This window comes from Centroberyx affinis, unplaced genomic scaffold (assembly GCF_046629955.1).
Source record: "Centroberyx affinis isolate AG114_WGS23_722 - 3 ecotype Tasmania unplaced genomic scaffold, CSIRO-AGI_Caff_v1 ptg000299l_1, whole genome shotgun sequence".
In the NCBI taxonomy this organism is placed as follows: Eukaryota; Metazoa; Chordata; class Actinopteri; order Beryciformes; family Berycidae; genus Centroberyx; species Centroberyx affinis.
Window position 1 is genome coordinate 317,501 of NW_027278977.1, and position 15,000 is coordinate 332,500.

At 45.5% G+C, this 15,000-nt stretch overlaps 1 protein-coding gene across 1 annotated transcript in view; it reads right to left on the minus strand.

The window, feature by feature from the left end:
* The window catches only part of csmd2 (CUB and Sushi multiple domains 2), a gene marked incomplete at its 5' end in the record, with an annotated part of 223,670 nt that overhangs the window by 160,070 nt on the left and 48,600 nt on the right, over positions 1-15,000 (minus strand). Inside the window, 2 exons of the mRNA XM_071515056.1 lie at positions 7,907-8,114; positions 12,228-12,422. Coding sequence (XP_071371157.1) covers positions 7,907-8,114; positions 12,228-12,422 — 403 coding nt within the window. The remainder of the gene's footprint in view (positions 1-7,906; positions 8,115-12,227; positions 12,423-15,000) is intronic.

Sequence of the window (15,000 nt, forward strand, 5' to 3'; positions counted from 1 at the left end):
AAACGCTGCGTCTGCTGTTTTTATATATGACACAGATAATCAATGACAGTCAATGATACACAATGATCAAGTGCGGCATGCCTTCCCGAATTCATTTGCCGTGATGTAGATTTGACAACAGGAGTGAAATCGAAATAAGCCTCGCCTTGAGAAGAAGTATAAGCCAGGCCGTATGGTTGATAGAATACACCAGAAAGCCTTGGCCCCTTTTTCGCTAACCTTGCTCTCTCCACTCCGGAGCCCTTCTCCTCTCTGTCTCTATCTCTTAGCCTGAGTGATGTGACAGAGGGAGTAACAAAGTGTGGAGTGCCGGGGTGAGCCAATCTGCAGCGCGGCGCCAGGTGTTGGAGATAATGTTCCGTTGGAGCATTTCTCGGCGGGAGGCGCAAAGTTCATCGCCGCTGAAGTTTTGATCGATGGCGCATTACAGATTGAGTTCTCAACCAAGAGCTGCTGTTAATAAATCCTGACTCAGACATAGAGACTTTGAGGGGCTATGGTGGAGAGACTGGCAAAGACAGCTATTGATCCGCTGGTCAGGCGCGGGCCGATACACCAAACTAGGTTTTGGATGCATAAAGCTGACACTGCGAAATGAAAGCAAGTGAAGGATGGGAAAGAAAGAAGTGAAAGAAGAGAGTAGAATTGACATGTTGACATTTGTTGGGTAACTTTCAGGCAGATTAAACATTCATCGCTGGATTTACAGAACAGCATGGATTATTTACGTGAAAGCTGCCTCCAATCCTTTCCTAGTGCTAACCTACTATTTTGTTTCCCATTAAAACACAGCATAATGCCTTCTCAACTCCATCACTAAACCCAGAGGTCTAGTGGAAAATCAGCAGACATGATGAAACTCCACCTTCCATAGCATTATGTGCCCACTTTAAAAAAAAAACTGAGTGTCGGACATCACATTTTTCACATGGTGGATATCTCATTTTGGAACAGCCTCTTCATATATATGAAGTTCTTACTGTGGTCCAACTCCCACGGCTTCAAAAGCTAACACTTCAGAATTATGATGTCTGCACTTTTCACCTTTTAAGAACCTCAGCAGGAAAGGCTGCGGGCCTGAAACTCATCTGCAAGGTGGAGAATGGTGGGAGGCTAAGTGGTGAACGAGTCTAGGGAAGTTGTGGGGCTAGAAAGAGAGAGACAGTGAGAGAGAGAGAAAAAAAAAAAAAGAGAGAGAGAGAGAGAGAGAGAGAGAGAGAAGCAGCAGGATAGGACGATGCAATAGATGCGGTGGGTATATATAACCCCCTCACAGCAGGATGTGGGGGCTCTTTTTTTTTTAATGTCTTTGACGTGATGATCCTTGACGTGCGTCAGGGTTTCATTACCATCCCTCACATCAGCCATGAGACATTTCCGTCTCAACCAATGTTTATCTCCGTGTGAGCTTTAGAGTTTAGAGAAGTATAGTTGTGGGCTTTTAGATATGCACACCATCCCCGTTGCACTAGACATGCAAAGTTGTGGGAATACACGAGTCAACTATGAACGTAAGACAACAGTGAATAAAGTTTGTGAATGTACAAATCAGAAGTGCATCTTCTGGCATGAACAGCAGTACTGCATGAATACATTTGGCTCAGTCTGAAAACATTACTGAATGCAATGCATGCCATTCATTATGCTCAATTTACTTTTGTGGATGATTGGTATGTGGGTTTTATGGTGAGAGCGCCACTCACAGTAAATGACTATAGAATGGTGGACTTTCAATAGACAATCAGACCAAACTATCTATTTGCTCAGATGTTTTATGACACCCACACAGCAGCAAGAAAGAGAGAGGGAGAGAGAGAGAGAGAGAGAGAGAGAGAGAGAGAGAGAGAGAGAGAGAGAGAGAGAGAGAGAAACACCACAGTCAGACCCTCCTAGACGTGACCAGACTAGCGATGCTGCGGTGAATTACCAGTAAAGCTCCACAGCAAAACGTTTCTTTTTGCTTCCCCAGTCTGTTCTGAGAAACAGGCCGCAGCTTGAGAATTGGATAAAGAATATATTCAGCGTGCACAGAGACTATACACCCACTCACCCATCACATAGTATACACTTAAAAAAAAAAAACCCACAAAATCTATGCAAAGTGTCCTCACCTTCCCTGCAAATTCTATTTATCCAGATTCCTAAAATAACTACCTGCTTGCACCTATAATGAATGATGTTTTCAAGCAGGGGAGTTCGGAGATCACAAGTAGGCAATTATCTATTCTTGTGCTGCCAGTCAAACAGGCGCATACTGTACAATCATTCACTCCCATACACACTCTGACTCTGACTGTTTTATTGCAGGAAATACTTGAGACGGGAGCATGTGACTGGCAGCGAATAGCTCGACATGATGGATGTTGCTGTCGAATCCTGCTGGGAGAGAGTATGGGACAAGTACACTGTGTTACCCCCATGGTGAACAGCGGTTGGCACACACACACACGCACACACTCACACACACACACACACACCCAAGCATGAATGCACACACACATGCTCGAATGGACGCATACACACAGAGAAATACAGAAATCTGGCTATGGATCATCTGAGGCAAATATGAGTGAGTAAATCCAAACTCAAATTCTCATGAGCTCCAAGATCAAGAACTTTACTGATCCCTTTGAAAACACAAAAAACAAAAGTTGAGGCATTTATCTCCACAGAAATGAAACAAACTCATATTGCTGCAACTCCCATCGGCAACCAGAGAAAACAGCTCCTGGACTTAAAAGGCTGTTCCGAAGACCTGCTTCTCTCGCTCTCAGGTGAGTCAACCTAACAGCCAATCAATATATATCCAGTGTTCTGTACTTTTCTCCAACACCTCTGTCTCGCTGTCTCTCTCTCTACCTCTCTCTCGGTCTCTCCCCAGGCAGTAACAAGCAGACATATATCAACACTGCAGGGATAATCCATATGCTTCGCTAAATGTCAGTGTCTCAAGCCCGTGAGGTACTGGGTTAAAAGCGAGAGGAAAGAGGAGAAGGGGCTAGCTACAGGGATCAAATCTCGATAGGCTCTCAGATCTCCTAACAGGAGGAAATAAGTTACATTTACCCAGGGAGCTTTGCTTTGTCAGCGATGGATGCTGAGGAGAAAAAAACAACAAAAAAAAACACCCCTCATGGGAGATGGGAGAGTTTGCAAAAGTTACCGGAATGTAAAAACAAAGAAATAAGTTTGTTTGGCAATACTTTCTGAAAATGGTGTGATGACTGAACTGTGATGCAGCATTTTTTTGAACAGAATGCCTTTTTTTGTAGAACCAAGGGAATAATGTGAATATTCCAAGTGGAGCTTTCAACTCCAGATTCAAGCACCTTATTCTTTCTACTTACAGTATCCAAGGTGCTGTGGGACGTGCTTTGAACATCTCAAGGGAGCACTGCTAGTAGATGAAAATGCATTATGGCACTTTGCAAAACAATCGAGCGCCAAAGAAAATTACAAGTCAAATAGCTGTGAGTTCCACTTAGTAGCAACCGGGCGAATGAGCATCCGGCAATTGGCGAGCGTCAGCCGTTATTTACATTGCCTCAGAGTGGATGGTGATGGGGGAGAAAATCGATGTGGATGCAAACAGTGTAATGGCAGAATAATGTGTTCCCCTGGGCAAGCAGCACCGAAGCGTCCTGTCAGGGTAATGCCGAGAGGAGGCAGGATTCAGTTTTTACCACCCCTTCCCACTGCCATATTCAATCCACACACACACATCTCAGCTTGTCAAGCCCGAGTCCTCAAGGCTGTCTGTTACCGCTGCCTTTTCAGAATGCTAACGCTGCAGGGCCGCCATTCAAACCACCGGATGGTATGGCTAACAAGAATGTAAATAAGCAAGATCAAATTCATACATGCAAAGGCTGATATTCTGAGGTGATTGATGGCATTTATGCTGGATCGTTCTCTCTTCCTCTCTTGCACACACTCTCACACACACACACACACATCAAGAGAACAGGTAACATGCAAGCTTGACCTGCTGTCCTTTGAGCCTGTGTGGATCAATGAAGGAAGCAGGGTTTTGACCCTGATCCTTGCCCTCTCTTCCCCTATTGGACCAGCCAACCTGTTCATCAGGTGCCAATCAATACCGATCCCAGGAGAGCTCCCCGCGGTTTGAATAAAGTAGCCAGTGTGATAGCTTGTTGTGTCAACACAACAAACAACTCACAAAAGCACACAGACACTTTTATCCTTGCCATGGGGTCTGGCCACAAGTATTAATCAATTGCAGTCTTCTTCAGTTGAAAGGAGACATGACATTTTAAAGCCATGAAAAAAAAAAAGATTCAAGATACCCCGGAATGCATCCAGGTATACACTGTATGCATTCCTGATGGAGGGTGATGCATACTATACTTCCTTGTACACTCAATGTCATGAGAGAATGCTTTGATCATAAACTGCCAGATTACATCATTCCATAAACCTGAAATAGTCTCAACGCCTTCCATACGCACTTCAAACTTAACAGTAATTGATCCTTGCCTCAACATCACAGCACAGTCCAATTATCTGTTGTGTGTGTGTGTATGAGAGAGAGAGAGAGAGAGAGAGAGAGAGAGACAGAGCGAGAGAGACAGAGCGAGAGAGAGAGAGAGAGAGAGAGAGAGAGAGAGAGAGAGAGAGAGAGAGAGAGAGAGTAACTTTGGTGTAGAGGGATCACTGAGCCATAGACTGAGATATATGCTGCAGGTCAGCGCCATCACAGCGCTCCACCTGACCTCTCTAATTGGCCTCCAGCTGGGAGGCCTTAATCATTCCACCCATCTATCTAGTTCTCCACTCCCACGTCCATCTTCTCCTGCCTCGGTCCTGCCCTCCTTTCTATTTCTCTCCTCTGGTGTTCCGTGCTCCTTTCTGTTTGACCCTGTCTCTCCCTTCTTGCTTATTCCATCTACTCCTCCCTACAGCCCCCCTACCTTCATACCACCATTACTGTACATTCCTCCTTCAAGTGTTCTTCCCCAACACCTATACCATGACACCTTTACTAAGAAGGGGCCTTTTAGAGGGCACCTTAAGCAAGCTAGCAGATCTGAGATGATCTTGGTCTTACTATGAAACCTTAGATGAGCCCAAGTCTTACTTTGATACCTTAGATGGGCCTCAGTCCGAAGTGATTCAATTGGCAACCGGATCGTTATTTTGTTATGACTTTTTCTGTTTTGGGACAAGCTGGCCAGCTCTTCCAAAGGCAACGCTATGCAGCTAAAAACCGAGCCAGCATGAAAATGGAACAATAGCAGCAAGCCAGCATGTCTGCACCATGTCCCTGTCCCCTGCGTCGCCTGTTCCCTGCAATGTGCATGATCAACTGTGACACTATATCTATATCGCTTGCCAATAGCCCTTCTTCCCTCATTCCTCTCTAGTCGCTTTCTCCCCGCTGTCCTCCCTCACTCTCTAAGACAGTGCAGCCGTGCAGCCGTGCCGCAGGTGCACCGCCACAGGCGCCCCCGGCAAAAATCACCACAGAGAGGACAGACTCAGAAGAGTGTTTGGCGCCCCGGACGACCACCTGAGAGCCAATCAAAGTCTGTGGCAAGAAGTTGATGACATCGTAAAATGTGTAAAGGAAGCATAGCCAGGCTGCGGTCTGTGGGACCTTGGGAAGGGCTCCACTCTCAGTTGGCCGAGCGAGACTCAAAGAGACTTTAATATCAGGCCGCAAGGCACAATTCTCAGTTTTAGGACCACTCAGAGTCAATCAAGTTCTTCTCTGAAAGTGTTTTGGCTTTAACTACTGAGTGAATGAGTGAAATGCACACTGATGGTAGTTTCCAGGGGCCATCTCACTCCATGATGACTTCTCATGTATTCTTTCTGAACTCGTCGTTTCTATCCACAGTCTTTCTCTCTGCCTGTGTGTCTCTGTGTGTTTCAAGTTGTTTAATAGCTCAGCCAGCGCTACCCCTTGTTCCAACCTGCCACCTGCCTGGCTGTAACTTCAAAGTCCCCTCTCCGTTTTTGAGAACTCCCTATCTCTCACTTGAACCTGGAACTATATATATATTATTCAAGATAAAGGAGCAGGGGATTTTCCTGGGTCTATGGGAGTGTGTGTAACCCACCTGTGTCCAAGCCATGTGTACTGATCATTCCAATATTATCCTTATCCTTGTGTAGTGAGAAAGTGATGGAGGGACACAGTGACAGACAGAGTGAGAAAGGGTACATCTGTTTGTACAAGTTCTCAGAGCGCCAGCACAAATATATGGAAGTGTGGGCGTATGTGTGAATACTTATGCACATGTCCATTTGCACCCATATGGGCCCTACTGTGTGTGTGTGTATGTGTGTGTGTGTGTGTGTGTGTGTGTGTGTGTGAAGCAGGGCTATACGTGCAGGCTGGCAGTGGTAATCAAGCCCACTAATTACTTCCTGAGCTGAGAGAGCTGTCAGAGAGAGGAGGAGGCTGCCACAGATGGTGAGAGACCCACTCTGACGCCAGGATATACCTCTTCATCATTAGAGTGTGCGTGTGTGTGTGTGTGTGTGTGTGTGTGTGTGTGTGTGTGTGTGTGTGTATGTGTGTGTGTTTGTGCGATTGAGTGATTGAGGGAATGACTGAGAGTGTGTGGCCAAGATTGAGTGTACAAATTATACTTTAGAATCATACACTGCATGATACACAGTCCCAGGGAAAACAGTGATGAATTGCTTATCAACTATATTTTTAATTCATTGATCCATTTTAAAGTTGCAGTTGGCTAGATTTTGCACTTGGAAAAGTTGTCTCGAGTTGACATAGATCAGTTAAAAAAAGAAAAAAAAATACAGTTCAAGGCTTTAATTTCTCTGAGGCATGCAGTTAAACAGACAACAGTCATGGTTGAACAGCTTGTTTGTAGCTAGGTTGTTAAGCCAAAAGGTAATCAGCAAGTAGCTAACAATGTTTGAGGCCAAATGCCACAGCAAACATCAACCGGACGTAGCACTATACAGACAAAAAAAAAAAGGAAAATCTTTCAAATGTAGCAATAAAAGTACATTCATCACTGCAATTGAGCTGAAAATGATTAAACTGACCAACATAAATAATTTTCATTTTGCATTTAAGCGTTAACTTCTGCTCTACAAAGCCAAAAGTCAGCAACTACCTGGAGTGTGAAACCTTGAGAAAAGGTATTCTTTTCCAGTCTAGCCAAATGACCTCTGAGATCCATTAATCCTTGATCCCGATGATTTGAGACTGATGGACTAGCAGCCCTCTCACCTTTAATATCTTTACTCTTTATTTAGACAGTCTGAAAAAAGCAAGGGAAACAGAGCCGGGGAGACACAGGAGAGAAAGCTCTGGCAATATTTGATCCCATAACAGTGGAAGCACACTTGTTGCTCCAGAAGCTGGGGATTTAACCACTCGACTATCTCTGGGCACTAATGTGATTTTCTCACTCTGTAAGAGGTTATTCTTTATCCTCTTGTCCTCCTCTGACTGCTAACTAAGGTAAATAACCAAATCTAATTTTCAAAACTGGATGTAGTGCTTCTTTTTCATCTGTACCACAGACTTACACCAAGCCCCTTTCCCTCCAGAAAACACAGATTGAACCAAAAACAATGGCTATATGCACAGTGAATATAGCGCTACACTGAACAAGCTCAGTGCCACTGACCAGCAGAGACCCTTTTCCCTTTGGCTGGATGCCCACTGCTGAATCAATCCCTTCTTCTTTTGCTATGCCCCAGAGACACCTGGGACACCTGAGTCTCTTCCCCAGACACAGTGACCTGTCTGGCTACCTTCCACCGGACCTGCCCAACAGTCTGCCAAAGTGCCTGTGGGCAGGCTGCTCACTAGTGGACTCCTCTGCCCTCCCTGTCTTCGGCTCACCCCCCCCCCCCCCCCCCCCCCCCCCCCCAGACAAAGTGCCGCAGGCTGGCTACTCACCACTGTGAGGAGCCCTCGGTGCCGCTGACCTCCAGCAGGTCGTAGTCATCCTCTAGCTGGAAGTCGGAGAAGACCAGAGCGATGGTGTCTCCCGGCTCGGCCAGCACCGTCCAGGTGCAGTCGGCATTGTTGTTGTACTCCCCGGGGTAGTTGGGGCTGGTGATCACCCCGCTCTGGCCCCGCAGTGTCCCGCCACAGCCATCATCCGCTATGAGGAGGACAGGAGAGAGCGGAAAGGTTTGTAAAAGGGGGATATATAGACAGATAATTGCAGTCATGTAGTAAAGAGAGATGTAAAGAAGACACACAGACATACATATAAGCAGACAAATGGAAACAGTCAGAATAGAGTCCTGCGAAAGTGCCATTTAGCAAGACATTGAACCCAGCTAGCTGCTCATACACTGGAAGTTGTTCTGGATAAGAGTATCACCTACATGCCTAAAATGTAGAAATGGAAAACTGATCGGACAGATAATAATTAAACTCAGTGATTATCAAGCAACCATCAACCCCTTTGAGAGAACACTGGGATGAAAGAGAGGCTGATGACTGATGACACTGATGACTCAGAGATCATGATTCAGCAAGAAAAGATTTGCAAACTACGGTACAGAAAACTTCAAGTAACTTTGTGGTTGAAGTTTTGCCAGGAAACTTGCATGCTCTTCTACTTTTTTTCATTTATATTTTAATTTTTTTTTTCTATTTCTTGGGTGGCAACAAATTATCTTTTTGCCATGAGCCAATGTGCAGACTTTCAAATTCAGGGGCACAAAAAATGTGTGTGGAGTTACAACATATTGTTTCTTTGTCTGCTATTTTCGCCATAGGCCAAAGAGACACCAGTCATAGGAATTCAAAATGCCCTACAGTGCTTTCACAGTCAGCGGGGAGCAGCGCTGAGCGTGTGATGCAACCTAATGCAACGTGGGGGGAAGTGATTAAATTCTGATTAATTCAGATTTGTGTTAATCAAAGCAACTCTTCCCTCCTCAAGATTGCTTTAAGGAGACCATTAAACAATACAGCATGCATTTAATGTGTTGCCACCATAATTCCCCCGCCCAGGTTCTGATATGTTCATTAGACTTGAACAATGCGGTGTGGTGTGATGTCTGTACTGCAATCCCTGCGTTGTTTGTGGATACACTGATTTCAATACATGACAGAATGTCACTATGTGCTGGTGAACAGGTGTGACATATCAAAAGCAGCTTTAACTGACACCTGTGCCTTATTACTTTGTGCAATTATGTGTGTGTGTGTGTGTGTGTGTGTGTGTACATATGTGTGCATGTGTATGAGATACGGTACACATGCATGCTAGTCTTCATGTGCATGCATCAAAAAGCAATGCGGGTCATTTGACGGCAATAGATAGACACCAACTCTCTAAGGTGAATATGTGAGTGCAGGTGTACTGCTCGCTTGCGTGTGAATCTTGCCTATGTGTGTGTGTGTGTGTGTGTATCTGTGTTGCAGTGGCGTGGGATTCATTAGCGGCGGCCAGCTAGCTGTGTGTGGTGTTCCGAGGAGGGGAGGGGAGGAGCTCAGAGGCGCCGGGCCCTGCCAATCATCCATCCTAGCTGTCACCGCAGCAACCCCCCTGGGGGAGAGCGAGGGAGTGTACGGACGAGCGGAAACCTGTGAGGTGTGAACTTGAATAGGAGGGGAACCACGACAGAAGGGCGAAAAGAAAGGGATGAAGAGGATGACAGGTGACAAGCTAGGATGGGCGAAAGGAAAGTGGAGACGGGGGGGGCGGGGGGGGGGGGGGGGTGCGGGGCGAACGATGAAGAGAGAGAGTGGGGATGGCGAGAGGGGTGACAGGTGACGGTTGCAGAGGGAGTGGCGGGGAGTAGACGGGAGAGAGAAGAAAGGACGAGGAAGTGGATTGATATTCCACACCAGACGGTTTCTTCACACTTGAAGGAAAGTCTCAGCCTCCAAACTCTCCCCTTCACCTTGACTCTCTCTCCCTCGCTCCCTCCATTTTGTGACTTCTACTGGCCAATGAAAGTGCTCTAAAACAATGAGAATCTGAAAATGGCCATACCATGGGCCCTGTCAATCCACAAACTATGGAACACGGCAATGCATTAATACATGAGGTGTGCAGGAACTTATTCAATCTCCTCTCAGTCGATTGCAGATGTCAGTTCGCTTCCCACGGTCGAACAGTGCATATTTCCAGGCTGTCACTTAGGATGTCATGGATTTCCGTACAGCGTAGGGAGCCGCTTAGACTTCTCCGAGTGTCATGGCAACCAAGCTGTGGGGCCGCATGGGTGATGGCTGCAAGCGCGCAAAACATTCATGTAGACGTTTAACTCTAACCCTACCCAAAAGACACACACACTCCCCAGCAAAACCTAGCAAGCTATATGGAGTATCACAACTCGAAATGTGACAAAAAAGTAAGCCTCATTTTGTAATTGGTAGACTAGAGCAGGCACACACACACACAAGAAAAACAGATATTGAGTGTATGTGCTGCTATAGTTAGCTGCAGTGACATTTACTGTAGAGCTAGGCCATAGTAAGCATTTTTCCTCAAATATATGCTGGAACAAAAAGGGACACATACATTCTTACAAAGTGTAGAGAAAGCAGTGCTGTACTGACGACTGAGAACAGATGCGGTAGGCAAGAAGAGGAGTTGGAAAGTGGCGGAAAGAGATGTGTTAATTTACGTTTTAAGTGGCCTCATAAAATAAGTGATAAATAGTTTTGGGGAGCACAGCCGAGCGAGCAAATGGATGAGAAAAAGATAAGAAATGTAAAACAATATCTGTGCCATCGAGGGCCGGGCTATTATCTATGACTCGACTATCCAACAGCGCTGGCACATTAGCCCTCCCCTGTGTCCAGAGCGGTGACCGTGCCAAATGTCCTCCCCGGGTCCTCGAGTACAGTGTGAGTTCTGCTCTTAAACATATGGGCAGGCTCTGTAATTGGAGTGACATTAACAATACGCTTATGCATTATGGGAGAGCGCTCAGGTGTGTACGCTGACTTTTATGTGGCACCAGGAGACCTCAATTAATCACAGCGGAAATTGCCAGTTTCTAAAACTTGTTGGCGTGTAATTTCTGCTGAGGAGGTGGCATAATGACATCCTTGGGTGCCTGAGCATTTTATTTCCAGCGAGGTCGCCCTGGAAGGTATGGGGGAGGAGAATGGAAGAGGTGAGTTTGGAACTGTATAGCAAAAGGTTAGTGAATTAGGGAAAGGAGAGAGAAGGATGGGAGAGGACAGAGAGGTTGAGCAAATGTTTGAAATCGGAGATGTTGTGAAGAATGAATGGCGAGAGGCACACGGGATAGTTTGGCAAACACGAATGGACAACAGGGCGTGCATGTGTGGGTCTGGGTGTGTGTGCATGTGGTTGGGTGGGTTGCTGGGTGGGTGGAGGCTGTGCTGGCGCGTTTTGCCCAGCCATGTGTGCTCCTATGTGGGCTTCCTGACTCCCAGCCTGGCTACAGATGGCACAGTGTCACAGCGCTCTGCTCAGCAGGCACACTGACACAAACCATTGGCCACACGGACACACAGGCACACACACACGGCAGCAAACGGACACACACACACACAGACATGCAAGCTCGCATGCAAACATTTGTGTGCATTTTGATTCTGTAAGGCTTTGCTTTCATACAATGTCCTTCAAGATCCACAGGTCATATGCAATATGCACAGAGGGCTTTACATATTATTGCCTACAGTGGACTATTTTGAGCAACCGTATCATGTTGGGTCAGACAACACACACTGGCAGGTGTCGCTGCCGCGGGGTTCCTTGCTAACTGTGAGGGAAGGACAACTGGCACAAGCACCTGACTGGGAAGCTAACACATGAGGTCCTGTCATGGTAAATAAGATATCAGTATAACCACAGCAAACCTTGTCAAGTGACGTGGAGATGCGTGTTAGAAATTAATACCTCTAAATTATTATAGATGTTTAAAACAACCAGTTATATGACAGAGACTTGGTTACTACTATATTTGTAGATTTTTCATTCAAAATTATGGCTATCTAATTTTGGAATGACACACTGACACTGACATGTGCAAGTGTGTGTTGGCATATTTGTCTGCCTGTAGACCTTACAGCCACATCCCATGCACTGCAAAAAATGTCCAACCAAGAAAACACCATATCAAGAAAACAACACTTGATTGAAGAAGAAATTCCAGTGCCAAAAGGTTGATTTGCACTGGAAACAAGTGAAATTATTATAATTTTGTACTTCTTTTCATAAAAATGAAATGGCCTGTTATGATGGCTGTTTCTGCAGTGTGCCCCCCCTCTGTACCTCTGCAGTAGGGCAGGGGGAAATCCCAGGCGGCGGTGCCCGCTGAAGTGGCGAGGCAGGACAGGGTGGTGTGACCCTCCAGCACGTAGCCTGGGCTGCAGCTGTAGCGGATCTTGTCCCCTATGTTGAAGGTGGATCCCTGCTGGTGGCCGTTGAGCAGCTGCCCGGGGTTTCCACACGTGTAGCTGGGCAGAGCTGGGGAGAGACAGGGGGGAAGAGAGGAGAAGGTTAATGAGGCAGGTTATGGTGGAGTCTGAAACTTTTTTCCTGGTAACAGCAGTGGAAAGGTTGCTGGTTCAATCCCCAGTACTGAGAATACCCAATACATTAAGCCCCTGTTTGTATGTGAAGCTGACTCCAAGGACAAGTCCAGGAAACTAGCAAAGAGTAGCCAAAAACGCTGTGATACAACACAATGTGCGGTTGATTGCAAAACATCCTTGGGGTTGTATCTGTCCTTGTAAAACAAAATCAAACATGCATTCATAGTATTTCTGTCATCCATATTTTATGTAGGCCTATAGGCAATATTGGGCAAGGGTTAGAGGATGAGTAACCTGACGTGTTTTTGTATGTCAAACGAATAAATCCTCAGGGCATGAATAAAACCGGTGACCAGTTCTAAACATGCATTACACACACACACACGTGTCCTCGCAGTCAGCCAGCTTACAGTCCCAGTCACACTCGCACACTCCCACACTGCAAGGGAGCTGGCCAGAGCATGTGTTGGACTTTGGATGAAACTCAGTCTCTCCACAGGGACTGGGCTGAACTCTGAAGAGAAGAACAGAATGGCTCCTATACAGCAACTCGGCTTACTGGCACCTCACCATCGCACCCACTGCACACTCGCTATTCAACCTGATCAGAGGAGAGGAGGTGTAAAAAAAAAAAAAAAAGATCTCCATATCAGACTCTGACCATATCTTAATTTGGCTAGGGTTAATGTCTGTTCTATTCTGGATATGAGTCTCTTTTGGCTGCACTGCAAAATGCTCATCTTAACAAGTCCCATACTCGGTCTTAAATTCTTATTTTTTTCTTAAAATAAGTGGAAAAAAAAGTTCTGCCAATAGGAGTTTGTGGTTTCAACTTGAAACAAGTTGATTTGAATTGGAAACAAGTTGATTTGCATTGGAAACAAATGAAATAATCTTGCCTGATTGGTAAATGTTTTTTAAGAATAATATTTTATGGACTTAATAATAGATTGAATGACTTGTTAAGATGTGATAATTTCTTGCAGTGTAAATATATTGCAATTCTCTGCTTTTATTGACTCTTAATTTGTTTTTTGACTTTGAAGTATAAAAATAGCCCACAACTGTCACGCAAGCATTGCTTTCAGCCTAACTCAAATGTACAGCCAACAGATTCAAAATAGTAAACCAAAAAAAAATAAAAAAAATCCCTCTGAATCCACCCTTGTGTTTTACCATTTATCCTCCTCCCTTTCTAGCCCAGCAAGCTAGAGCTTCCTTATAGCAAGGTCTAATAAGGAGGGATCAATCATTTTACCCAACAGTACCTTCCACAGAGCTTGAGCTGTGAGACTAATTGGCTGGTAAATAATGTGAATGCAAACAGTCGGCATCCAGTTCACTCTTCAGGGGGAAGTGACAAAGCTGAGACAACAAACATGACTCCTAAGTCCTAAACGCTGTTGCTATATCAATGCAGCTTTCCAAACTTTGTAGTTACTAGGGTTAGACTGGTTTGCCGATGTATACTGGTCTGTATATTGGGCTGTATTGGCCTTTCATTAAATATCATAGACTATTGGCCAATAATGTTGTCCACCACCGACATGACGGAGGTCCATCTCTCACCTTAGCTACATAAAAGCAGTCAGTAAAACCTGCAATGACATTTTCTTTGCACATTTTATTTATTAATTTCTTGTGAATTAATTCTACATTTAAAGGCAGTAATGTATCCCCTGTGCGTACAGTGGGACACCCTGCCTCCTTGTCATTTGTATGGGTTTCAGTGAAGAGTTCTAGACATGATGGTGTAAATGCGGTTTCAGAGTTTGTTTACCCTTGTAATGGTCAAGATATTTAATATTGCCACAAAATATCGACCAAAAAAATCTGTTTCAATCCAAAAAATGTTGGTCTCAGTATTGGCCTTCAAAAACCCATATTGGTACCCCAGTAGTCACCCACAACATTACCCCACTTGCCTAAAGTAGCTCTTGAAGAACCTGTTTAGTACCCAGACACTCTCCCTCTGCCCTAACCCAGTATCCCATTGACAGATTGCCTTGTCACCTTCAGGCTCCAACATGCCACAGCCTTTATTTTGACCAGCCAAGGCCTCCTTATTACAACTCCCCACCCATCACTATTGGATTAGCATATACACAAGGACTTTGTCCATTAGCATATTAGCCGATGGGGCTGAGGCGGCAGTGCAGCATAGCCACAGGGGGCCCTGGTGGCGAGAGATGGTAACTGCTTCCACCCTGTGGTTCTGACTGTATAAGGCTGGATCTCTAATCAGCACTGCCTGTGTCAGAAGATATTGAATCTGGGAATAGAAATTAGCTTGGAGGGTGAGGGGAGAGGAGGGTCGGTTGGGATGAAATGGAAGAATGGAGAGGGAAAAGAGAGCAGTGAGGTACAGGGATAGTGTGGGTGGAAACGAGTGGAAGCAGATGAGAAAGAGCAAACGGCAGATGTGTGAGACGTGTGAGAGGAGGGAATGAGCAAGGCAGTGCGGATGGGAGGGAAAACGAGTGTGTGTGAGAGAGAGAGAGAGAGAGAGA